Source organism: Armigeres subalbatus, chromosome 1 (assembly GCF_024139115.2).
Source record: "Armigeres subalbatus isolate Guangzhou_Male chromosome 1, GZ_Asu_2, whole genome shotgun sequence".
Lineage (NCBI taxonomy): Eukaryota > Metazoa > Arthropoda > Insecta > Diptera > Culicidae > Armigeres > Armigeres subalbatus.
The window spans coordinates 13,417,475-13,443,920 of record NC_085139.1 but is presented as its reverse complement, the minus strand read 5'-3'; the positions used below and the strand labels follow the sequence as shown (position 1 = coordinate 13,443,920).

The 26,446-nt window shown below is 39.2% G+C and overlaps 1 protein-coding gene across 1 annotated transcript in view; it reads right to left on the bottom strand.

Annotated features, from left to right (window-relative positions):
- Nucleotides 1-4,822: 4,822 nt before the first annotated feature.
- The window catches only part of LOC134221977 (ras-related protein Rab-1A), a 45,556-nt gene continuing 23,932 nt past the window's right edge, over nucleotides 4,823-26,446 (bottom strand). Inside the window, exons 2-5 of the mRNA XM_062701138.1 lie at nucleotides 14,131-14,251; nucleotides 14,013-14,060; nucleotides 6,930-7,157; nucleotides 4,823-6,595 (exon numbers count right to left, since the gene is read on the bottom strand). Of these exons, the coding sequence (XP_062557122.1) occupies nucleotides 6,401-6,595; nucleotides 6,930-7,157; nucleotides 14,013-14,060; nucleotides 14,131-14,251 (592 nt within the window). The 3' untranslated portion in view covers nucleotides 4,823-6,400. The remainder of the gene's footprint in view (nucleotides 6,596-6,929; nucleotides 7,158-14,012; nucleotides 14,061-14,130; nucleotides 14,252-26,446) is intronic.

Here is a 26,446-nt window from a genome sequence, read left to right as displayed (position 1 = left end):
TTCGGTACAATGTGTTTTCTAAAGAGAGACACTGAGATTTTCATGTGACCAAATAGTCGTTGTTTACACATGTTTTGTAACTCCACTTCAAATCAATTCAGTACCAAATTTTCAAGCCGAAACATTCACCTACGTGTTGATGGTGCTGATTTGCGTGGGAGTGCTATCAGATTCGTCAAATCGACTTTTGAATCTTTGTTTACAAAAGCAGTTAAGTCGTTTTGAAAATTTGTTATTGAATTGTTCTTTTTGCTAAGGTATCAGAAAGCTACAGAAATAAGCGGAAACAAAAATTGAAGACGACATTGAAAAAGGTGGGTATTTAGAGTAGGATGTAAGAAATGTAATTGGAGGATCAAATAAGCTCTAATAACACATTTTAATATTTCCAACTCAAAACAAGTGGATTTTTTAATTTTTTTATCTTTATCTTATCTTTGAAAGTCTCCTTATTTCAGCCCAAGGCTGGCTAGCCTCCGAGAGACAAGTGGAAAATATTACTATTCTAAATGATGTATTAACTCATGTAACAGGAACTTAATCATATTTGAACATGATGCAATATTGTCTGGTAGGGTAAAAGCACTATATTTCGCCACCCTAAACGTACGTTTAACTCTCAAAATGTAAAAAAAATCTAATTATTGAGGAGGTGTCGGGACTAGTATGTAAAACTGGTCCTTACCTAGCAAATCTGATTCAATAATGACGATAAACTATTGCTAATTTATATAAATATGCCGTTTAATTAGCAAGTATTCTGATTCAATTTTCGCCAAACATTTTCAATTTTTGCCACCTCCGTGATCTAGTTTTTGCCACCCCTTTGTTGTCCGCTTGGCTTCTCTTTTCAGTCTGATGTAAGCTTCCACCATCTTCTCAAAGTTACGTGCCATAATATCTATGTCGTCGGCGAAGCCAAATAGCTGGACGGACTTATTGAAAATTGTACCACTCGTGTTAATCCCTGCTCTTCGTATTACCTCTTCCAAAGCGATGTTGAATAGCAGACACGAAAGACCATCACCTTGCCGTAACCCTCTGCGCGTTTCGAAGGGACTCGAGAATGCCCCTGAATCGGACTAGTCATTAACACGTCGAAGACAAAGTACATGATAGGAAGAGGTTCAAGAGAAGACAATGTGAGCCACCCACCGCGAGTTTGCATCGGTGGTGACGAAATCGAGGTGGTAGAAGAATTTGTGTACTTGGGCTCACTGGTGATTGCCGAAAATGATACCAGCAGAGAAATTCGGAGATGCATAGTGGCTGGAAATCGTACGTACTTTGGACTCCGCAAGACGCTCCGATCGAATAGAGTTCTCCGCCGTACCAAACTGGCAATCTACAAAACGCTCATTAGACCGGTAGTCCTCTACGGACACGAGACCTGGACGACGCTCGTGGAGGACCAACGCGCACTTGGAGTTTTCGAAAGGAAAGTGCTGCGTACCATCTATGGTGGGGTCCAGATGGCGGACGGTACGTGGAGGAGGCGAATGAACCACGAGTTGCATCAGCTGCTGGGAGAACCATCCATCGTTCACACCGCGAAAATCGGAAGACTGCGGTGGGCCAGGCACGTAGCCAGAATGTCGGACAGTAACTCGGTAACGACAACGATCCGATGGGCACAAGAAGGCGAGGTGCGCAGCGGGCAAGGTGGATCGATCAGGTGGAAGATGACTTGCGGACCCTCCGTAGACTGCGTGGTTGGCGACGTGTAGCCATGGACCGAGCCGAATGGAGAAGACTCTTATATACCGCACAGGCCACCTCGGCCTTAGACTGAATAAATAATAATAATGTTGTCCGCTTGAAATGGTGGTTTGAACGGATATTGAATCCACTATAACGCCCGAAGCTTGGGCAACACGTACTGCGCGCTCACAAAATCTGTTTTAAATAGACGAATCCAAATAAAAATAAGAAGAAGATAGCCGATGCTGTTGGTGGTGGCGAAAATTAACTCAGGTTTAAATTTCAGAACTATGAATGGAATTTCGCCAGTGGCAATAATTGAAATCACCAAATTTGAAGTACTGAATTTTGCCTTTTATTTAACTAAATTAAGACAAAAACATGAACTCTTTTATATGAAATCGTTAGTAATCGCATTTCTGAATAGTTCTTATGATTGTGTACGTACCTACCTGGATACCTGGTTGGCTACAGCGTCGATATACCTATGCCTGGCGTGTTGTAGAGCTCCATAATCGTCGGTCTGGGGCAATGTTCCTCCAGTTTCCCCAAACGTTCAGGGTCCCCAGGTCCGATTCCACCGCGTGCAGCCAGCGTGTTCGTGGCCTTCCACGAAGTCGCCGGCCCCTATCTGGTTCTCTGTTAAATATTGTTTTCGCTATTCTTTCTTCCGACATTCGCACTAAGTGACCAGCTCACTGAAGTCTGCCGTATTTTATACGATTCACAATATTTTCTTCTATGTAAACTTGATACAGCTCATGATTCATGTGTTTCCCACCGAGTATTGTACGCAGCACTCTTCGCTCTTCGAAAGCTCTCCGGTCGGCCTCTTTTAATGTCCATAAAGGGCCACTGGCAGAATCCGAGTTTTGTATACAGCAAATCTCGTTTCCGTCTGCATGCTGCGGGACCTAAGCTGGTTACGTAATCCGTAAAAGGCCCTATTCGAAGCAGCAATACGTCTTTTCACTTCACGAGAAACGTCATTGTCACATGTCACAAGCGTTCCAAGATAAACAAATTCTTCAATAACTTCAAACACATCCCCATCAAGCACTACCTCAGCACCAATACCACTATGTCTTCCTTTATCTCTACCTGCCACCATGTACTGTGTCTTGGTAGTTAATGGTTAAGCTTATCCTGGCCGTCTCCCCTTCAGTGGGACAAAAGCCTCCACTACTGCTCTGCGATCGATTCCAATAAGGTCGATGTCGTCCGAAAAGCCCATGAGCATATGCGACCGTGTGGTGATAGTGCATGCAGGTCACAAACAAGGTTGACACTTCGTCTGATATCCGAATACTTGATCCACGCCATCCAGCGTTGCACGTATCAGTCTAGGGGCCCTCCTTAGCCGTGTGGTAAGACGCGCGGCTACAAAGCAAGACCATGCTGAGGGTGGCTGGGTTCGATTCCCGGTGCCAGTCTAGGCAATTTTCGGATTAGAAATTGTCTCGACTTCCCTGGGCATAAAAGTATCATCGTGTTAGCCTCATGATATACGAATGCAAAAATGGTAGCCTGGCTTAGAAACCTCGCAGTTAATAACTGCTGCGAGGCTGCGAGCGAGCTGCGAGCTGCGAGGCGGCTCTGTCCAAGTGTGGGGACGTAATGCCAATAAGAAGAAGAAGAAGAAGACGTATCAGTCTAATCAGTTTCGCCGGAAAACCATGTTCGGACATTATCTGCCACAGCTAATTTCTTTTCACTGAATCGTACGCTGCTTTGAAATCAATGAACAGATGGTGAGTCTGCAAGTTGTACTCCCGGAATTTATCAAGGACCATCCGCAGGCTAAACATCTGATCCGTCGTTGATCGGCCCTCACGAAAACCTGCCTGGTATTCGCCGATGAAGGACTCATCAAGCGGTCGCAGTCTGTTAAACAGGACACGCGACAGGATTTTGTACGGGAAAAAGTTTTCTTCTTCTTGTTCTTACCAGGAAATTGCTGACTGGGATTGTTCAAACATTCTCATTGTGCAAATAATTTGGTTTTTGATGACATTTCTTGACTGTATTTCTCTAGAGCTGGTAAATGAAGTAAATTATAAAACCTCAGACTGATGTCTTGAATCTATAAACTTTAGAACGCTCATTCATCAAGAATTAAGTCGATACGAATTTGAAGGATCTGCTGAAAGCCTTGATTGATTTGAATACTGTGTAAAGTTGAGATTCCGTTATGCCAAACGCAATAAATCAGACATCTGAGCGAAAATGATTTCTGACTCCATAATAAGAAACAAAAATATGTCTAAACGTTAGTATTGATGGATCAATATCAATATTATCATACCTTTTTGTTGAAGCCGAAGCTGATTGAGGGGTGCGCCTTCGAGAGCCCGTGTAAGCCATTTCTCGAACATTGTAAATATGCAACGGAACCACAATCTAAAGAGGTATCACATTAAGTTTGAGAAATATCTGAATAAAAAACAGCTGTTCCAATATCAAAGACACGCACTCAACAAAGTACAAGGATTCACTATAAAAATCCTGTCGTATTCGTTGGTCTAAGATTTGCCTAAAGCTGGCAATGGATGATGTCACGGTAGATCTTACCCCGTAACACACCACGTAAAGGTGTCTACCTAGTGTTACGGGTTTGTTTAAAGCATCAGCCTTGTTATTGTGTAATTTTTAGGATAACACTAGCAAAATTTGTGTTTTTCTTTTGGAATTCCTATCCTGGAATATTATCAGAATTTAATAAGGAGAGTTATCCATGATTCCAAGTGTTAGACAAAAATAATATAAGCATGAGGATTACTAATTCTGGCCACTGCACAACAGAGGTCACTGACATCGTGTTAAAGTGGAGAACGAAAATTGAATGTATGGGGAATGTCATCAGGTTATTCTTTATCATGGTATTTATTATGTATCGTAAATGGAGTAATCTGAATAGGCTATAGATTGAATTTTTTTGTTTGGCTTTCGTAAAGGATGCCACTGTGCCACTGGAATATTACTGGCTCGTGACGTGATACAGAATCCATGTTTATCGATAATTATATTATTTGCAAATAAAAATTTTGATGTAACAACATGTATGTGCTACATGCTGGAAGTTTCAGATATGATTTCGAGAAAATGTTGAACTCTTCACAAGTACTAAACTCAATTTTGAAGTTTTTTTTTATTTTTTACGATTTTTCTTCTGCTGTAACTTTACCGGTTCCGTCAAATGGTAGATGTTGTTAGTTGCTGTTGTCATTCTTCTAGTTTTACACCTTTGGGTTTCAAAGTAAGCTTCATTGTGGTGAACGATGCCCGCATTGCTTGTTAGAGCGTGCGTATTGAATCAAAACTTGGATTTACTGCAAATTGTGTTTGTGAAGTTCCATTCTGGATTTACTTTACTAAAATGATATTGCTTCTGTCGGAGAAAAAAGGGAATAATTAAACCTATTTAACCATTTTTTTCTGTCGTTTTTCTACTAGAAAAAGAAAACTATTAAACGAATAAATACATCCAATCCAAAATATATTCTTTCTTTTGCCTAACTAAAATATTAGACACAAAGAAAAGAAGGAAGAAAAGAGGCCAGATTTCCTTTTCTTGTGAATAATACAGTAAAATATAATTGATATGGGTTATAAAACCTTGCACTTTTTAATTACCAATACGTTTCACCAGAGTTACAACTGCTCACAGACAAAAGGCTAATCATAATCACGATAATTATAGAAAAGTCGATCAAGAGGATGAAACTGATTATTCGCTAATGATTACTAACTTCTATTGTGGAATAATGCAAGTGTATTTTGGTTTGCAGGAAATTTTTAGATAAAAGTTGAATTCGCCGCTGATCTACCCTTGCAACTGAACGTAAGCTTATGGAGCCATGTTCTGTTAGATTGATCCGTGAGGAAATCGAGCAGAAACTTTCTTTCAGTGGAAAATAACAACCACCGTGGGCTGAATTTGCTAATAGCCAGTAGCGTTTTGGCCAAACATAATCGAAATTGCAAATTTATTCAAACCATTCCGTCTGCTGTGGTTTTCTTATTACTTGCTTCCCTTCTGACCGAATGTGTGTATGTGTCTATTTTGTCTCTTTCCAATCGCCAGTATCATTGCGATTGCGACTGTTACAAATGTTTACATACTCTGTTATCATTTTTTTTTATCAACTACTCATTTTTCTTCCCTCTTGGTTGGTTCTTTCTAGTAAAAGTATTTCCTCTAATGAATAATTATTTTTCTTATACTAGCATTTCTTCTCTCTGCCTTTCTCATTATCTTGCTTTGCTATAACTTCCTCTCATGCTTCTAAATAGATCTTGGGTTAAATCATACACTAAACTGGTTATCCCTCTATTTCGCTTCATGTCTGCTGCCTCAACGCGTTTCTCATCATGCTTGAAGAATCGTCCTCCTCTCGCCCATCCGGTCGTGACGCGTGTCCCGGTCTGCTTTTGGATACGAGGAGTTAAGGGGCATTTGGGTTCTGATCATTTCGAATGAAGAATCGGATAATGGTAGTGTTCTAATAAGTTGTAGTATTTCGATATAAGATACTAGGTAATTGTAGTAGTAGTAGTGCACAATAGTTTTAGTTCATCAGAAGAAGCAGACAAGCCTATTGTTCTTGTTGTTGTTATCTTCACTGCAAAACGCATTCTCATTTTTTTTTATTGGGGGAAATATACAAGAGAAACTGAGAACAACAAAGGTTCAAGCTGTTCAGCAACAGCCGGACTTGGACTCGACGCTGCGGCTCTTGTCGATCTTGACGGCACTGGGCGCTTCCGCGGCGCTCGACGGTGGCCCAACGCGATTCTTGATTTCCGCTGCCATCGTCATGAATGCCTGCTCAACGTTGGTGGCGTTCTTAGCGGACGTCTCCAGGAATGGGATGCCCAGTTGGCTTGCGTATTCCTGCGGGATGAAACAAGAGAAAAATAAATTGATTGAAATAAAAAATGACTACCATGTCTGAAACTCAATGTGCATATGCACAACATTTGTGAGATTTAGTTCGAAAAATGTATTGGAGTGTAACCACTTCCTTGCTTACCCTACTAAGCTACGAAGGACATCCGTCGTCCTTTGCAGTTCAGCGGGTACTGGCACAGGCACATAGCCATACTCACTCTTTCATTCTATTTCAAGAACCAACTCTCCCACACGTATTATTTTGTGCACTTTTTAAGAAATGATTTTAGAATGTATCATTTTTTTTGTATTACTTATCGAGACCCATTTTACTCACCATAGCCGTAGTCGTGTCGACGACCTTCTTTGTCTGCAGATCGCACTTGTTGCCGACCAGCAGCTTGTTGACGTTTTCGCAGGCATAGCGCTCGATTTCCTCCAGCCACGTTTTGACGTTGTTGAAGGATTCCTGGTCGGTGCAGTCGTACACCACGATGATACCGTGTGCGCCCCGGTAGTACGATGACGTTATCGTACGGAAGCGCTCCTGTCCGGCGGTGTCCCACTGTTGAGTAAGGAATAGATGAGAAAGATCGGTTAGGAATGGATAAGAAATTGTTCATATAATATAGTACGATAATTATTTATATATTACTTCAAGTAAAACGACTTATTAGCATTAGCATTGTTACGGTGTAATTCGTAGATTGGACACTAATGATACTCATGTTTTACTTTTGAGATCCTTATATAGAATGCTATCAGAAATCAAGAAGGGGAGTGGTCCTTGATTCCAGTCTTAAACAAAAATAAAAAAAACATGAGGATTACTACTCTTGGCCACGCCCATCTTCACCGTAACTAGGGAGAGGAAGGATATGTTGATGTGGTACTTACTTAACGAGAGGCCACCGACTTAGCGTCACCCTCATAAGTACCACGGAGTTGGACAATGAGGAAGGTATTCGTTGGGTCAGGATTTGCCTGTAGCTAGCAATGTAACCGTGGTAGATCTTACCCCGTAACACACCACGTAAAGGTGTCTACCCAGCGTTACGGGTCATTACTTCAAGTAAAACGACTTATGTGATATACGTAAACAAAGATTCAAACGCCAATTTATCGCATCTTATAGCTTTACTATCTGTCCATGATTTTGCGTGTGTGCGCTTTCAGGTGCGACCAATCAACGTTTGTATTAGAGCCTAGCCTGAGCTGGCCTCTATTAAGCATAGTGCTACAGTCGGATCAAACTATAAACAGACCTGACACGATAATCCAAAAGGTTTAGGCTTAATAAATAAGTAACTTATAAAATAAATTATTCTCACACCACGTGAAAAAAGATACGACTAGATCGTGATCGATTCACCCGCTGAAGTAAGGATAGCAACTTTCTACCAACCATCAATAATCCAGCTTTATAGTGCTATGCAAAATGCGCCAAATCGTGAAAGGGAAGCAAACAGCTGCAAGAAAACGCAAGTTGAGGATAAAGGCCCGTATCATCAACGAACACTGCCCTATTCCGACCCAACGACGATAAGGAACGCTTGGGTAGAAAAGGAGGAAATGGATCTGTACATCAAAGTTCGAAACGACTGGTCTGTTCACTGTATCGAGCGACCAACGATGCATAACCTTCGTAGTGTTCCTGAGAATGATGTTTCGAAGCATAATATTTTTTCTCAGAAATATCCACAAGGCCAAACAAGGATCATCGAATTAATGAACGGAAAACCGAGACTACGCGCAGCAACTGAAACTTGGAAGTGGCACCTCCAACGAAAGAGCAATTAGATGCACGACGTATGTTGGTCCCGGATCAGAGAAACGACAGGTATGATGGCGAATGTAAGTAGTTAGTGGAAACACGATAAGGTTGAATAAGGAGTAGATTTTCAGGAGTTAAAAAACGCCAGCAGAGAGATGAAAACCGTGGTGAGCTGGTGCAACACACAAGTCGTTTGAGTCGCAAGTTCCCCATCATTTGAGTTGTGTATGTACAACATGCAAATTTTTTTTCGATTGTGTTTTACAAAATACAACAGCGCTGAGATTCAACAATAGGCGGATGCTGCATTACGAAGAAGCGATATGTGAAGACTCAGTTGAGCAAAATGATTCAAGTATGCAGGATGAACGATTCTATCAATCTTCTAATCAATGGTGGCATCTTTTCATGATGTCAACATGTACAATTAATGAATTAATGCTTTTGATAGGTATCTATTCCGCTGGTTTAGGGTTGTTTGGCGGAAGAGTTGATTTTTTTTCTTTGGTAATAAAGTGTGTAAAATGAGATGTGCCAAGTAAGAAATGATATGTGAGGGGCTATACTCCGTTTGGTATAATGATCGTTTGAAAAAATAATGGTCGTTTGGCATAAAGCAAAGAAAATGATTATATTGTTGATAATTTCTATTCGTCGCGAAAGTTGGATTTCAACATAGGCTTCTTGATTTTTACAATGAAGAAGGTAGAACTCTACCTAATGAATCAAACGACTAACATAAAAAAAGCGAAAGTTCAACTAAATAGTGCAGAAGCAAAGGAAGTTATTTTCACAGGTGTCCTACGAAAGGCTGAAGCACTCATAATGCTGAACTCAAAAGAATGAGAGCTCCAAAGGCTCTGAAAGTATCAAAAGGCTGAAATCGGTGGGATGCAACGACAAGTTGAGTGGTTGAATAGTGAATAATAAATAAAGAAGCAAAAATAAAGTATAAAGAATAAGGAACTGAAAATAAAAAAGAGCAAAGAATTAGGAATAAAGTATAATAGATAAAGAATAACTGATCAAAGCAACGGTGGATGGTGTGCGAAACTGTGTGAAGATTTCGGGCGAGCACTCCAGTTCGTTCGAATCTCGCCGGGGACTAAGACAAGGTGATGGACTTTCGTGCTTGTTGTTCAACATTGCGCTAGAAGGTGTCATGCGGAGAGCCGGGTGTAACAGCCGGGGTACGATTTTCAACAGATTCAGTCAATTTATTTGTTTCGCGGATGACATGGACATTGTCGGTCGAACATTTGCAAAGGTGGCAGAACTGTACACCCGCCTGAAACGTGAAGCACCAAAAGTTGGACTGGTAGTGAATACCTCAAAAACAAAGTACATGCTTGTGGGCGGAACACAACGCGACAGGGCCCGCCTGGGAAGCAGTGTTACAATAGACGGGGATACCTTCGAGGTGATCGAGGAATTCGTCTACCTCGGATCCTTGCTAACGGCTGAATAATGTCAGCGTGGGGCGTATTCGAGGATGGAGAGATGCGGCCTCGAACCGTGTATTGTGGCGTCAAATTGTTGATTCAGTGTTATCTGTTTAGATGTAGACTAAATAAATGAAATGAAATGAGATAAAGAATAAAAAAATCAAGAATAAAGAAGAATAAATAGGAGGAAGAAAGAATGAAAGAAAATAATACGAACAAGAAACAACAAGAAAAAAAATAAATAAAAAGGAAAAAGGAACAGGGTAGAAAGAAGAATGAAGGAAGACGAAAGAAGAAAGTTGGAAGAAAGAATAAGGAAGGAAGAGGAAAGAACGAATAAGAAAGAAAAAATATTGAAGAGGGTAATTGGAAGACAGAAAAATGAAGAAGAAAAATGGCAGAACGAATACGAAGAAGAAGGAAAAAGTATAAGGAAGTAGGAAGAAATAATAAAGAAAAAAGAAAAAAGAACAAGTGAAAATAAAAGGAGTAAGAAAGAAGAAGAAAACAGGATGAAATAACGAAAGCAAAAAGAAAAAAATATAAAAAAAAGAATAAATAAAGAAGACAGAAGGTTGAAAGAAGGAAATGGAAGAAGGAAGAAAATAGAAGGAAGAAGGAAAAATATAAAATCAAGAAGGAAAAAGTAAGAATAAAGAAAAAGAAGGAAAATGGAAGAAAGAAGAAGTCAAAAGAAAAACGAAAGAAAAATGATGAAAGTAAAAGAAAGAAGGAAGATAAAAGAAGGTAGAAAGAAGAAGGAAGAAAAAAGAGGGAATAAGATAGAAAATAAAGAATCGAAGGATGAAGGAAGAAAAAAGGAAGAAGGATGAATAAATACATAAAGAAGTAATCTTGGTAAGAATCAAAAACCAAATGCAAGAACCAAGAATAATAAATAATGATAACTCCGAATTTCGTATGCAGTATGGACAAAAAAATCGGTTGTTGATCGTTTTGTAGATCCATTATTCTAATTTTTGATTAAGTTGTATTATCTTGTGCAATATTATGTTAACATTTAATGCACAACTTTTATTTTAAATCACTCAGCTTTTTCTTGGCCATTTTTGCCTTCATACACACTACGAAAAAGTCCTGTAACATTATGTCATTTAAGACCGACATATGCAAGCGAACCAAAAGCCGCATTATTGCGTTCAAATTAATTTTTAAAAGGCTCTGAAAATGTGTATCCTAAATTTTACACGGCCAAAAAAACGAGTGTATGTAGCAAAAATGGTAATGCCCAGCATGTCCAATCTAACACCAGATCTTGTGAGTGGGAGTCCCGTTCGATACCACTCTACCATTCCTGCTGCTTGGAAGAAGGGAGATCGAAGCTAAGCGTGTTCTACGATTTCCTGAATATGGGGAAGCATCAGCCCATCCACTGCTTGTTCCTTGCAACTGCGCTGAAGGTGAAAAAGGATAAACGAAATCAGTGCTCAGCTGGTGCGTAAAGAATCTTGTATTCATGGGTCACTATGTTTGTTTCGGGGCGCTTTGGAATTCAGTCATTCTTACTGTAAATTTAAGCCATTTGGCAATGAAAAGCATTTAATGGCTAGCATTCGGTATTTGATGGCAGAATGACTGAATGAATGACTGCAAATATATTGTTTAGGATGTCTGCAGCAAATATGACACAATATTATGTTACGATTGGATATGCATCTCGGATGATTACGTCAGCTTAAAGGATTGCGTCCCTTATAAAATTGAGAATTTTTTGGTGTGTATATCATGAGGCTAAAACCATAGACGTAACACTAGAGAAAATGCCATCGACCATGACTACAACGATCAATTTGAATTTGATTGATTACGTAATTCACAACTAGAGGCGCTAGTGTCGTAATCCTTCGGGTTTGACATTTCACTCCAGCGCCTTCTGGTGACGATGTCATACGAAACATCGTTTCGTGTAAGGGTCTGTTCAAATATTACGTAACGCAATAGGGGGTGGGGGGTTGTTAAATTTTTGTTACGATTTGTTACGCAAAATATGGGGGGTGGGTGTCCTTCTGAATATTGTTACGCGTAACAAATTATTTGCATAGCGAAAAAAAAATTAAAAATGTTAAAAAATGTTTATTTCCTTTAAAATAGCGTAAAATATACAATGCATAATAATTTATAGTAACGTGTTTTAAATCCTACCAAAAATCTTTTTTTTTTCTCAAAAAACTATTTGTTACGCGTTACGCATAGGGGTGGGAGTAGTTCTGAAAATTGATACAAATTGTTACGAGTGGGTGGGGGGTTCTCAAAAACAACGTTTTTTTGCGTTACGTAATATTTGAACAGACCCTAACATGCTCGCAAGATGGTGGTAGATAAGTTGAACGATGGATTTTTTTAGAAAAATGTTCAAGCTGTTACGTCTGTTTGTCTGTGCTAAAACGATGATACTTTTGTGCCCAGGGAAGTCGAGAAAATTTCCAACCCGAAAATCCTTCCTTTGTAGCCGCGCATCTTTCCCCATCAGCTTAAAGTAAATCACTTAGCTTGATGCATATAGATTTTAGCACAGTGTTTCCCAACCGGTGGTCCGCGACTTCCTAGGGGGCCGCGAGACCGCACCAAGGGGCCATGAGACCAGGATTCACCCTTTTTGTGGTTTGACTATCATGTGCATGTTTTCGTGGTATAATAAAAATAATTTCTTTTGTACAAATATCTATTTATTAGGTTTACTCACAACCAGGAGATTTGAAATAAAAGTTTCTTTTCTGTAGTGATTCGAAAACTACCATCCTGCAATAAATACCTTTTTTGAGTCTGTTTGCAAGCAGTGGGAAAAAGTTGGGAAAGTTTGTACTGATGGTGCACCGTGCTTGGATCAAAATCAGGATTTCAGAGAAGAGAAAATAGTTTGCTCGACATGCCAAAAGTGTTCTTTGCATGGTTCACCGATATGTCCTTGCTGGTAAACGCTCCTTCAACAATTACAAAAAGACTGGCTCGTGAACTGCAGAAGTGGTCGCTATCCAAGAAGTCCGATAATCTAGATCCGGAGCACCTAAATTAAGTGCCGCGGATCCCACGACCAACACTATATTTGCAGCAACATCTGATAGAGAATAAAGAATCCGATCGACCGATAGAACATCTAGTTCACCAAAGGCATGAAAGAGGAAAGCATAGGTAGGGGAGGACGGGGCAAGATAAGCCCCCCATAATTTTACCGCTCTTATGCTATTTTCTCTCTGAATAACCCCGCACACTGTTAAAGTATAGCCCAACAACATGAGACTGAAAAAATATTATAAAAATAAAATGATTCTGAGAAACAGATGAAATAGCAAAAGTTGGTGAAAACTTGATTTTTTTTATAAGAGCATTAGAAAATAAAGTTTTTAAAAACATGAACATTTTTTAATGAAAATCTTGACCAACTACACATATTATACGTCTTTAAAAAATGTTTTAGAGACATTTAAAATCTAGACCAACATTTGAAAAGGCCGTAACAGCCAAAATTTATTCCTTCTGATTCTTTGTCCACATATAAAGCTATATATGTAGACGAAGAATCAGAAGGAATACATTTTGGCTGTTACGCCCTTTTCAAATGTTGGTCTAGAAATAATCACAGTAAAATGTTTGACCATGGTTGAAAAGATTTGCATAATTTATCTCATCAGATGCATCTTGCCCCGTAGGAATGCTGATCTTGCCCCTTAGTGTATTTAAAACAGCCAAAAACTGAGTCTTAGTAAGGGCACATTTTTCGGGATTACCGTTCTTTTTGAAATGCGCGGTCTTTTCAAGATGCTAGATGAGATGCAACAAAAAAGAACAACTGTTGTATTGTAATATAGAAAAAATATGCTTGCTGATAAGGTATTAGGTATCATTCTTAGGGTGCTCATCTTGCCCGGTCCTAGCCTATACTTTCGTGTAGTGAGTATTTAACAGACAGTGATTATTTTCTAAATAATATTTTGTCGAAAAATCACCGCCTCTCCTAACAACATCCCGCCGCAACTTGGAACAGCTAAGCAACTAATGAATGCATTGCAACACTATGCTACGGTGTTCAAGAAAAAATCAAAAAAGACAACAAAACCGCGCAAAAGAAAATTGAAAAAAAAGTGATTTGTTGAGGGTCCTGAGTTACCGGGATATTGATTGGCGACAGGCCACTTAGTTCAAAAAGAAGCAAATAATTAATGAACAAAAAGTCAATACTTACAATTTGCAATTTGATTGTTTTGCCATCTAAGTCAATGGTTCTAATTTTCTGCGTGGGGAAAAAACATACAATTAGTCGTTTTTTATGACACTTCTTAGCAGAGTTTGCGAATACTTACAAAGTCTACACCGATTGTGCTAATATAGCTTTCCGTGTATGTGTCGTCGGCGAATCTCAACAGAAGGCAAGACTTTCCCACTCCCGAGTCGCCAATCAGCAGCAGTTTGAACAGATAGTCGCTGTAAGTAGAAAGAAGAAAAAAACATGCGTACGGTTAATATGCGGACTAGGTGTTTAATCTTTCGGCATTATCTGCGACCTTCGAAGTAATTAGTTCCGATGATATATGATCTTTGGAATTTGGACACAACGTGGTGAACAAAAATACACCCTCCATTCTGTGCTTGAACTGATATGAGTATATGATTCACTGTAACTTTGATGTTGGAGAATATTCTTTCACAGCAGAGCTTTTTCGATTGTTAAATAGAGTCATAAAAAGGCTGACAATGCTTCAGGATTAATCATTATCTCTTGAATGGAAGCAATGCATCCTCCAACAGTCAAGAACTGTCCTGGCCACGTCCACGAAAGATGCAGAGAACCCTGCGACCTCTCATAGGTGGCATGTACATAGAATACTAGGAAACGTACGGGTAGAATGTAAAACACAATACAGATAGAACAAATTTTGAGATACAAAGTAGGAAAATGACCAGAAAGCCTGGGTAGACCTGTGCGCCGAAGTATTTGTGAACGGCGGTGGCGTAAGGTCATTTTTAAACCGGCGGCGGCGACGTCACGCCGTAAGCAATGTTCGGCGGCGTGAATCGGCGTGAAGAATTCACGCAGCAAGGCATATCATGCTTTTTATGAATTTTAGGGTTTTTTGTACAATTGCTAGCTACAGTCAGACTGATGGAGTGAACATCCTAATAGCTATAGCGTGTATTTCCACAACAAAAGTTTACATTACATTACATTACATTAGGACATTGCCACATCACAGCACATAAGTTTATTGGAAAATTTGGATATAAATCCTGAAATTCGTTTGAAAATTCCTCAAGATATTCCTTAGAAAATTCAAAAAAGGAATTCTAAGAATTAATTTAGAATTTCCCTAATGAATTCCTTCAAAACATCCTCCAAGAATTCCTTTGAAAATTTATTTGGGTTTTTCTTCGGAGATTCTTTCCGAAATTTCTCTAAAAGTGTCTTAATGAATTTCCTTGGAAGTTACTTTAGGGATTGCTTCGGAAATTCCTTTACGGAGTCTTTTGAGAATTTCTTCAGAAAGTCATTCGAAAACTTTTTTAGGAATTCCTTTGAAAATTGCTTTAAGAATTCCTTAGAAAATACCCATGGAAAATCCATGTTTTAGGAACATATTCGGAAATCCCTTTAGGCGAAATCCTTCGGAATTTGATTTAGGATTTTTTATAAATTCCTTCAGGAATTTCTTTTAGGAATTTCTATTAGAAATTCTTCCAGTAATTCCTCAAAGAATTTATTCGAAAACTCTAGGTATTCTTTTAAAAATTCCCTCTAGAATTTATTTATAACTTTCTCCAGGAATTCTTTCCGAATTTCCTGTAGGAATTCCTTCGGACATTTTTCCAGAAATTCCTTTAGCAATTCTTCCAAAAAATCCTGTTGACCTTCGAAAATTTCTTTCTTCCAAGGGAAGTTGCAAAGGAATTTCTGAAGAAAAAAAAAACCTTTCCGCCTTTCCGAAGGGTTTTCTGAAGGAATTCATGGATGAATGTCCAAATTAATTCCTGGTGGCTTTTCTAAAACGAATTTCGAGAAAATTCCTGGAGGATATTTCTACTTTATTCTTGAAGGAATAACCAAAAGAGAATCTGAAAAGAGTTTCGAACAGAATTTTTTAATGAATTTTTGAAGGAATATCCGAAGGAATTCTGAAAGCAATTTTCGAAGGAATTTTTAATGGATTTTCCAAACAAACACCTATTGGAATTTACATAGAAATTCCTGTATTTATCCAGGAATTTCTTCGAAAGTCCGGACAGTAGTAAAACAAATTCAGTGTTCCAGACTTCATGTCAAGAAAAACTCTCAAAATATCATGAATTCGATCGGAAATTTCCTTCCAGGAATTCCTTCAAAAAACATCCGCAAATGAAACCAGGTTTTTCTTTGAATTTTTTTCCTCGGGAATTGCTTCGACTTCGACCTTAGGCAAGAATTCTTCTGGAAATTCCTTCAATAATTCTTCTAAGATTAAATATGACAATTCCACCAGGAGCGCAGATTTTTTTAAATTTCTTCCAATGTAGATAAGTACCCAACAAACAATTTAAGCTGAATAAGTTAGTACAGTTGTACTGGATTTTACCAGCTCTTCCTCACAGAAGCCATCCCTCGGAAAACTAAAAAAGGATTGCGAATAATCTATTCGTTAGTCTGTTGGATTACACTGTTGAGAAGAGATTCTCTCTATTCCGCGGGCTTCGCGTAAGTGTCTTTGCTTGTGGGTCCACCACCTCCATTTTTTCCCCTTCACACAGCAGTGCATTGAAAGCAGAATGGTAATTAAAATCGACTGTACTATTGTGTGGAGCCTATGCAGAGCAAGACTCAAGCCAGGATGGTGGATAACTACACACATACATACATACTTTTAAAAATTTCTACAAAATTCCTTCGGAAATTATTTTAACAATTCCACTGGAATTTGTTTAGGTATTCCATAGAACATTCCATTCTCTAGGAAATTCAATTGGATAATTGTGTATTTCGTTAAGTCATCCTAATATCTGAGTTCTAAGTAACGTCTGATGCTAAAGTTATATGAGTCAAATAAATAGTCAGTATTTTTTTCAATCAGTGGCGCCGGGAGTGGGTGGGATAGGTAGGGCATGTCCTACGCATGAATTTTCCTGGGTGGGACAGTCAAAGCATTGTCCTACCCATGATTCTGGTAAGAAAATATGAAGTCATTGGATGCCAAGAATTTGTGTGTTAGCAGAAGATGATTATAAAGTTAATCAGAGTCCAAACAAGAATCATAGATGTTTTTGGTATCCTAAAGCAAAAGACTGATTGATTGTTGTTTAGGACTTCAGGCACTTTAAAATCCCTAAATCGCTCAAAGATGTCTGTGTTTTACAGAGGTGAAATAGAAGTTGCTGAAATCTGGAAATGCGATTAATTAAATATTTTAGACGTTATGATTAAGCACGATTGAATGGATTATTCAAAGCCCACGGAAAAAGTCTTCTTCAAACCTCAAAAGGTCTATTAAAATCTGAGGAACCAGAAACATACCGAAGACCGCTCTTAAAGGGTTCTGAGCTCCGAAAACAGATTCTTCGAAACGAGCCAGCCTCGGGCTGAAAGTCTCGGTAATCTATATCAGCGGTTCTCAACCTGGGTACATGTACCCCTGGGGATACCTTCGCTGGCCCCAGGGGGTACCTTGGACAAGAATGAGTAGTGGCGGCTCTACAGTCGCATCTCCACATCTCGATAATGAAGAGACCATATAAGGAGAGGAAGAAAAATTGAAAGAGGTACTAGATCGATAAAAGCTCGTTGCAATGAAAAACGATAACAAAACAAATGTCATCTCTCGACATAGGAAGTGAGAATCCTGAACAAAATATGACCAGAAGATATCGAGATAGAGAAGTTAGCGATATGTAGAAAGCCCAAATGTATGTAGATTGAAGGGACCGATAAAACCATCGGCATAGGGAGAGACATCGAGAAATAGAACATCGTGATGTAGAGAGTCGACTGTATTACAATTCCAATCAAACTTATTGATAAAGTTTGATAATTGTGAATTTTTTTATTTCAAGTCTTGTACATAATCAATCAATCTATTCGCTTCTGAACTAAAATCTAGAGTCTGATGGTACGAAAGTCTCCATTTGAGAGGCATGGGTGTTTTTTTTTCGAAAAGTTCAGTTGCTCCGTTGCAAGAGAATTAGAAGAATCGTTCTACGCTTCTCGGAAGCCTCCCTTCAAGAGACTGGGAAGCCCCTTCAAGAGGCTCCGGAGCCTTTTTCAAGAGGCTTGGAGACTACTTTCAAGAGGTTCAGTAGCTTAGAAACGTACTTTCAAGATACTTAGAAGCCTTTAAAGAGGCTCGAAATCCGCTTTCAAGAGACTCTGAAGCCTCCCTTCAAGAGGCTCGGAAGCCTTATCTCAAGAGGATCAGAAGCCTCCTATTAAGAGGCTCTGAAGTCCCCTTTTCAGGGCTCGAAAGCCGGCTTCAAAGAGGCTTGGAGGCCTCCCTTTAACATGCTTGGAAGCTTCCCTTTAAGAGGCTTGGAATCCTTCCTTAAAGAGGCTCGGAAGCCTCCATTCAAGAGGCTCGGAAGCTTATCTTGAAGAGGCTAGGAATTCTTTTTCCAGAACTGTTTCCCAAATTGGCATTTCCTATTTGTCCTACCCACGACACCGAACGTGGATGCGCCCCTGTTTTCAATATAGTCTGTTGTTGGAAAACGTATCATAATAAAAGCAATTTTGAGAATTGTGTCGTCGAGTCATATGAGTTCAACCAATTGTAGCAAAGCCTGGGAATACAAGTGTTAGTAGGTTTGAAAAGTTCATTTCCCATTAAGACGTTTCACACGATGTCACTGCATCTCACCCTGTTAAACGGTTTTGAACTTTATCTATAGATAAAAAAAACACTTTAATCTATATCTATATACATAAAAATGAATTTCTGTCTGTCTGAACCTTATAGACTCCGAAACTACTGAACCGATCGGCGTAAAAATTTATATTCAGAGGTTTTTGGGGTCGGGTAAGGTTCTTAAGATGGTTAGAGACCCCTCCTCCTTTGGAAAGGGGGGCTCCTAATCAATTTTAGGCGAAACGAAGTTCGTGGGGTCTGCTAGTAAAGAATAAAAAAAAATCACCCTGTTAAATCCACCCATCACCTATCTGTCTCAGTCATTTTCTGTACCTCACGGTATTCAGTTCAAGTCTATAATATTTGCAAATCATGTTGCGTCAACTGTTACTTCACTACTTCCATTCTACCCATCTAATACCATTGGTATTATACCAATCTCCGAAGGGTTACCTACGCTGTACCATGCCTACGGAAATAAAAGTCCAACTTTAGCTTTTCATACACAACACAATACATAAACACATTTGTAGCTCAATAAATAATTCAATGATAATATAAAAATAAAAAATGTTATTTCGAGTTTCCTAGAGTTTGAAATTTTCATTTTTTTTTGTCTTTATTAAGGAGACTTTCAGCCTTAGGCTGGCTCGTCTCCTAAATAATTTTTTATTAATTGTAGAGTGTTTGTAGAATGAATTTTAAAATCTCAACGATAATACACTCTACTAAAAGAAAATCGGCCTGAGATCATCACGCTAATAGAGGTAGCGAATTTACTTAGTTTTTTTGCTACAACTTACTAGTAATACTACTACAGCTACTGCTATTACTACGAAAAATATATTAACTATTAAGACAAATATTACTACTCCTAAGAGCTACAGCGGATGATCGTTAGCTTCCGAAGTCTTTCTTATTTCTGTATAAGGTTAGTAAAGACTCGTACTGGGCCCAGCCGGCACCTCTAAACTTACGCATAGTCGACTGACGATAAAAGATGTGCCAGTGTTCAATGCGCATATTAGGGGCGTGGAGCGTCAAGTTTCAAATGATTTCGTTTAGGTAATTAATAGATTACAATAAGTCGACAATATAAAAATATGCATGTAATTGAAAAATTGTTATGAATCTAAACAAAAATTAAATAATGCGAGCGCAATTGAGAGTGGATTTAGTTTAACTCCATTAAGGACGATACACATATTTAAAATCCATTTTGTTTTCCCCCCTCTCGGATTTTTTTTGCCAAAAAATAATATTTTCAGGGGGCAACAAAATTAAATTTGGATAATTTTGAGGATTTTCAAAACATTCTTTAACAAATCCGAGGAGTTTTTTGATTTTTTTTCATTTTAATATTTATTTTTTATTATCCCCCCCCCCTTGACCTTTCGGAGACCAGTAGGACAAAAAGTTAATTAAATATTTGTAACGGCCTAATTCATGTTATAACGAGATACTTGACGAACCATCGTCGATCCCATCATCCATGGACAGGGATTTCATCACGTTTTCGACCCGATTTTGTAACCCCAAAAAAATTGAAATTTTAGTAGTTCGTTTTATTTTTGTAAATACTAAAGCAAACAACAATGGTGTTCATGAAATAACTTTCAGCGACTATTATTAAGTATCAGTCAATAATTTTGTAAGCCTTTTCGACTAGAAATGGGTTCCGTTCACGTATTTTACCATTCCAAGGCATTCATTCTGATTCATATTTGTGAAACAAAATAATTTGTTTTTATATATCTTTATTAAAGAGGCTTGCAGGCTTAGGCTGGCTCACCTTTGAAGAGTTAAAAAAAAAATTGGAAATGAAAATTTTTACGGTTTTGTTTCATTTCTCATCTTATCGCCCTTAAATTCCCTGTAGGAGGGATGATAAAATCGGGATATTACTGTATTCCTTTTAATTCCATTCTTTACAGATACATATTTCGACCTCAATTGTAATACCGTAATCCGTATCTCGTACTTGACTAGAATTTTTTTCTCATGATATTTTTGTATGACTATCGTTGCCTAATCTGCTAATGTATTTTTATCTGAGCCGATTGGTATAAAATAAAACATTTTGCCTAATAGAAATTTGATGTTACAATTGAATTATGGGTGAACATATGCTCACCTAATATGCTTTCAAATAAACCTGAATTTACGAAGACAAAAACTTTGTTGTGCAAAATTAGTTACCAATTCCTACCATCCTACTATCAATCACACCCAATTTTACGGTACCCAAGAGGCGAGACAAACCCAAAAACAAACAAAACCCGAGAGGAAAGATGGAAAGGAAAGTTGCACACCACCCCATCTTACGCTTCTACGCCCCGAGAGCTGCTGCATCGACCGCTTTCTTTTGCCCGTTACTGTTGATATGCGAATGTTTTCAACCCCCATTATCGATGTTGGTCTGCGTGCCCCATCGTTGAGTTGTTGTTTTGTATGGATTTTGGCTTGATCCTCCACTGATTCTCGTGCAACAAGCAAGGTGTACCGAAAGCTATGTGATCCTCCCACAGCAAAGAACAAATCGAATTTTTATTGCTCTACATTGCGACCAACTTATTCATAACAAGTATTTTTTTTGTCTTTATTAGATAGACTTGCAGCCCTAGGCTGGCTCGTCTTTATTAGATAGACTTGCAGCCCTAGGCTGATAACAAGTTGCTTTTGAAGAAAAATCGATTCTACTTTTCCCTATTTGTCGCTATTAGAAAACTGGCTCGACATTTGCAGTGCATTGGTGATAACCTTGTTAGAATTTTAAAATCTGAAGTTTAAGTCTTATAAATGCGTGGAATGTATGAGAACGACTTATCCTACTAAGAGTGTTTAACTATGTATGCTATGCTTTTATGCTTTAGGTGAATCAGTTTGTTTTTTTGTTTTCCTTTTCGTAACCGGACGAACTCTAGACTTCCTTTGTAAATAGTGTTTAGGTATAGAGCAAACGATGTTATTGTGTGTTTGAATCTATAGGCGAGGCACATTGAGCGACGAGCACTTGTGTGTTGTTTGCTTTCAGCGATATCGTTAAATGGATATAAAGAGTCGATGACGATGGCTGCCTGGGACTGGTGATGATGCACTTCTCTACCCAGCAGCTAATTCGGATTGACTTGTGCTGACGCACAGGATCTATTAAATGAAAACGGGACGACGACAAGGGACTATGCAATTGGCAGGTTAATATAGCGGCTAGACACCCATACTAAATTTGAATAAAATGGCAAAATTGTCCGACATTATAAGTACTGGTTTAGCTCAGGATAATTTTTTTTTAAAGTCTTTATTAAGGTGTTTTTTTAATCTACAGACTAAGTTCAACACCGGGACAAAGTTCAGGATAAACTTAGAATAGTAAAGCTAAAATGAAGCAAATATTAGTCCTAAAGATGGAAACATTTCCTAGGTGCTATAGAACAAGCATATTGTAGCTTGTAAATATTGCTAATCGAAATAATTTGTATGTCATATGGTTTTGATCTTATGGGTTTAATTTCAGTGATATAACAAGAAGAGTACTGAAATGCTTTATTCTAGAATGTGGAACCAGTAAGTTACAAGAGAATATGAAACTAAAAGTAGCTTGAAGTAGCTCTAAGTTTCTCCCTGTCCTGCTCATGCCCATTTGTTGACAAAAAAGAACGAGCAGGACGGCAACAACTTCGAGCTACTTCGAGCTGCTCATTGGACAGCACTATTGTGTTCCTTTTTGAAGATGAACAAATTGTTAATAAGATGATTAATGGTACACCAATCCACTAAGATATTAGTGCTCACAAAATTCCATTCTGTGGCATCGGGATATTCCGATGACAATCGACCACCAACTTATCTGACATCACAAAGAGTGGCAGGGTGCGACCTACAGGGCCTGCCTAGGTTGTGGTGGGTGTTGACAGTATCAAACTCCAATAAAAAGCTGCATGAATTCACAAGCAGAGCGTCTACTAAAGCGACTGAGTGCCGCTCAAAGTTCCTTAGCCCAGTTGTGGTGTTAGGAGGAACTCTAAACAGAACGGAATCGAACGACCCTCACGAAACAGGTGGTTTACGAGCGTCTGCTGACCAAGGAGGCAGTGTTGTCCTACACTCAACACAAAAAATTCTGCTCTTTGATTTTACTCCATCAAAACGATTTTATAGTCTTAACTAAGTAAATTCAACTAATAGAGGATATTTGAAATTTCTAAACGTCATGTCAAACTGTCAAAAATGCAAATCAAAGCCACAGAAACCCGCGCTGAAAATACACTCCGGTGAAAACACTTCAGTGTATTTTCAGTGCGCGCGTTCCTGTGGCTCTGGCGTGCATTTTTTTTGACAGTTTGACATGACGTTTAGAAAATTCAAATATCCCTCTATTAGCTGTGTGGGGAATAAAGTGAGTCCGAAAAATGCATTTGCATTTGTTGGTTACATTGAAGGATAAAGTGGAACGTATTTCTTATTTCATGATAAAAATAATGAAATATACAAAAATATTTAAAAATGACATTAATAGAATAAATGATAACGAATTTGAAATTCAATCGTAGTTGGCATTTGAAATGCCAGCATACTAAGAAGCTAATGAGAAGAAATTTGAAATTCAATCTCAGTAGGCTGACAGGAACGGTGAAAATAAACGAACATTCAGTGTTCTGTTTTTGAGGCGTGAACATGCGAATTATCCTTCGGTGTTCCGCGCTTGTTTTCGTTGGTAAGAAGCAAATCGGAAGACGAATTTGCTTGGCTACGACAAGTTGAACTAACTTAGTTAAGACTATAAAATCGTTTAGATGGAGTAAAATCAAAGAGCAGATTTTTTGTATTGAGTGTAGGACAACACTGCAAGGAGGTGCGAATCAAACAGCGACTATGATGGCATCCAGCGGTTTAATATGAAATGGTTTTCCTCGAAAGTTTCCCTATCACCTTACGTAATATCCTAGATGTTAACAAGCTACTGTTTAGGCAACGTAACAATCCGATCGGAAAACCAACAGAGAAAAGACGCCTACTGATTTATCGGCAACAACTTATAGTGGAACTGTGGAACTGAATTAAGTCAAACTTTGGAGAACAAAAACTACCATTGGGACAGGTGTGTGTGTCCATTCTAACCAGATTCTAACCCCAAGGGGCTGGCAATGATGTTATGGAAAAACACCCTGATTAATCCACCTAGCGGTGATGGTGCCTTTCTCGTGCATTATAAAAATAGTATTTTGGCCATTACTATTGAGCCCATAGTCCGATCTGACCAATTTTCAATAGGAAACAATGGGAGAGTATTCTGCGTCGAATGTAACTTGTTGCGAGTAAATCGGTTAAGGATAACTGCCTGAAAAATGAGTGACATTTTTTTACTCAATTTTTCTATAAAAATGTGGTATTTTGGCCATAACTTCCGAGCCGAGTCCGATCTGACCAATTTTCAATAGGAAACAATGGCAGAGTATCCTGCGTCGAATGCAACTTGCTACGAGCAAATCGATTAAGGATAAGTACCTGAAAAATGAGTGACATTTTTTTCTGTAAAAAAATGGTATTTTGGCCATAACTTCCGAGCCCATAGACCGATCTGACCAATTCTCAATAGGAAACAATGGCAGAATGTCCTGCGTCGAATGCAACTTGTTGCGAGTAAATCGGTTAAGGATAAGTACCTGAAAAATGAGTGACTTTTTTTTTGGGTGGGTGCGCACAGACGCACACACACACACACACACACACACACACATACACACAGACATCACCTCAATTCGTCGAGCTGAGTCGATCGGTATATAACACTATGGGTCTACGGGCCTTCTATAAAAAGTTTGTTTTTGGAGCGATCATATAGCCTTTACGTATACTTAGTATACGAGAAAGGCAAAAGTTGACAGTTTAACAGTCAGATTTAGTCCTGGAGTTAGAAGGTGCTAGCTCGCTAATGACACATTTCAGACTGCCTGATATTTTATGACTAGTCCGAGGTAACTTTTTCTTACAATAACCCCACCTGTTTATGCTATTATTATCAATTGGATAATGGACCCATGATCAACTTCCGGATTTATCTCTCTAACGCGTATTTAGTTTTAAAAATGAAATCAGAGTACAAACAAATCGAAACAATCCCACCAAATTATCGCATATCACAGTGAATATATTAACTTGAAATTCCGTCATCAACTATAGTTTTTGCACATTTTGACACTACTTTATACAGGATCCTTCTGTCAAGAGCAGCATTAAATTCGGAAAATCTATAACCTGCGATGGAATACAAACTAACAATCTAACGTTGGAACAGGTATTGCTATATTTCGGTATCTGAAGTGACAACACTCAGGTACAGATGTCGCTGATGAAGAGGGATCTGAATATTGAGAGAACAACCATAGTCAGAATACAGGTAAGAGACCTTATGATAATCCAATCCAATCCAAATGTTATGCGCCGAGTACAAGGACCATTTGCACGGCAAATGCTGGGTAAAGCGTACCATTGGTACTTCGCGTACCTGAAGGAATAAAATAGACCCCATCTCGCGGTCCTTAGCCTCTCACCCAGCAACTCATATCCCTACCTTCTCGTGGTGCTGGCCGGGATACGAGCAACCTTAGGGAAGATCGGGTAACCAACCCCGGTGGGAACTATGGTTGTATGCTGACTGAGAAGCGGGGTTTGCTCCTCTCCGGAGGTGCAAATCTTACTGAGCGTGTGTTCTCCATGTCAGGATCGGCTCACAACAGCGTCTGTTCTTCATTTTGGGGGCGGCTGATCATCGTCCGAGTGCCAGGGAGGGACTCTAAACTAAACTGTGCACACCATGTTGCATCGTGTCAGAATCGATAAGGCAGCCCCTTCAACGCGATGTAGGTAGCGCAACCTTGGTAGGGTAGCCTACCGAATATTCTACAGTTACCAAGAAATGCAAAAGTAGAGCAAAAGGATTGATTCAACGCCAACAGACCCGGCAACGAATAAAGGACAACGATTAGAAAGTCGGATCTTAGAACGTGAGAACTTTGAATGCACCCGCACGTGTTAGGCTCCTGGCTCGTGAGCTGCAGAAGGTCGGCAAGAGTGTGGCAGCAATGGCCCAGAACTGGAGAACGTGAATTCCGGGAGGTGGATCCCATAGCGAACACTTCATTCAAGTACCACATCTAGTATAGCGGCGGCGACAGAGGAGAACGAGGAGTTGGCTTCATGGTGATCGGGAAGCAGATGAAGCGTGTTATCCGGTGGAAGCCAATAAACGACCTCATTTGCGTGTTGAGAATAAAGGGCAAATTCTTCAACTATAGCCTGATCAGCATCTATGCCCCAACGGACGATAAGCCTGATGACGTGAAGGATGAGTTCTATGAGAGCCTTGATAAGGCCTACGGAGAGTGCCCAACACACGATGTAAAGATTGTCATCGTGGATGCTGCTGATAGAGGGATGACAATAAGCAGTACCTACTTCGCACGTAAGAATATCCGCAAACACACCAGGCAACATCCGAGTGGAGACACTTGCTCACAGATAGACCACGTGCTGGTCGACGGACGACATTTCTCGGATGTTATAGATATAAGTTGCGAAAAATTGAACGCGACTTTCCAGCGTCACGAAACAACAGAACGATGCGTTTCAATATCTAACGCTTGTCAGTTGAAGGAGTTACTGAACAGTACCACCAGAAGCTGGACGAACGGATAGGAGATGCCACCGGATCTGGCGACGTCAACAGATTGTGGGAAAATATCCACGAAGCTGTGACTACAACAGCGCAGGAAGTGTTAGGCACTGCACAGCGACGCCAACGAAATGGTCGGTTTGA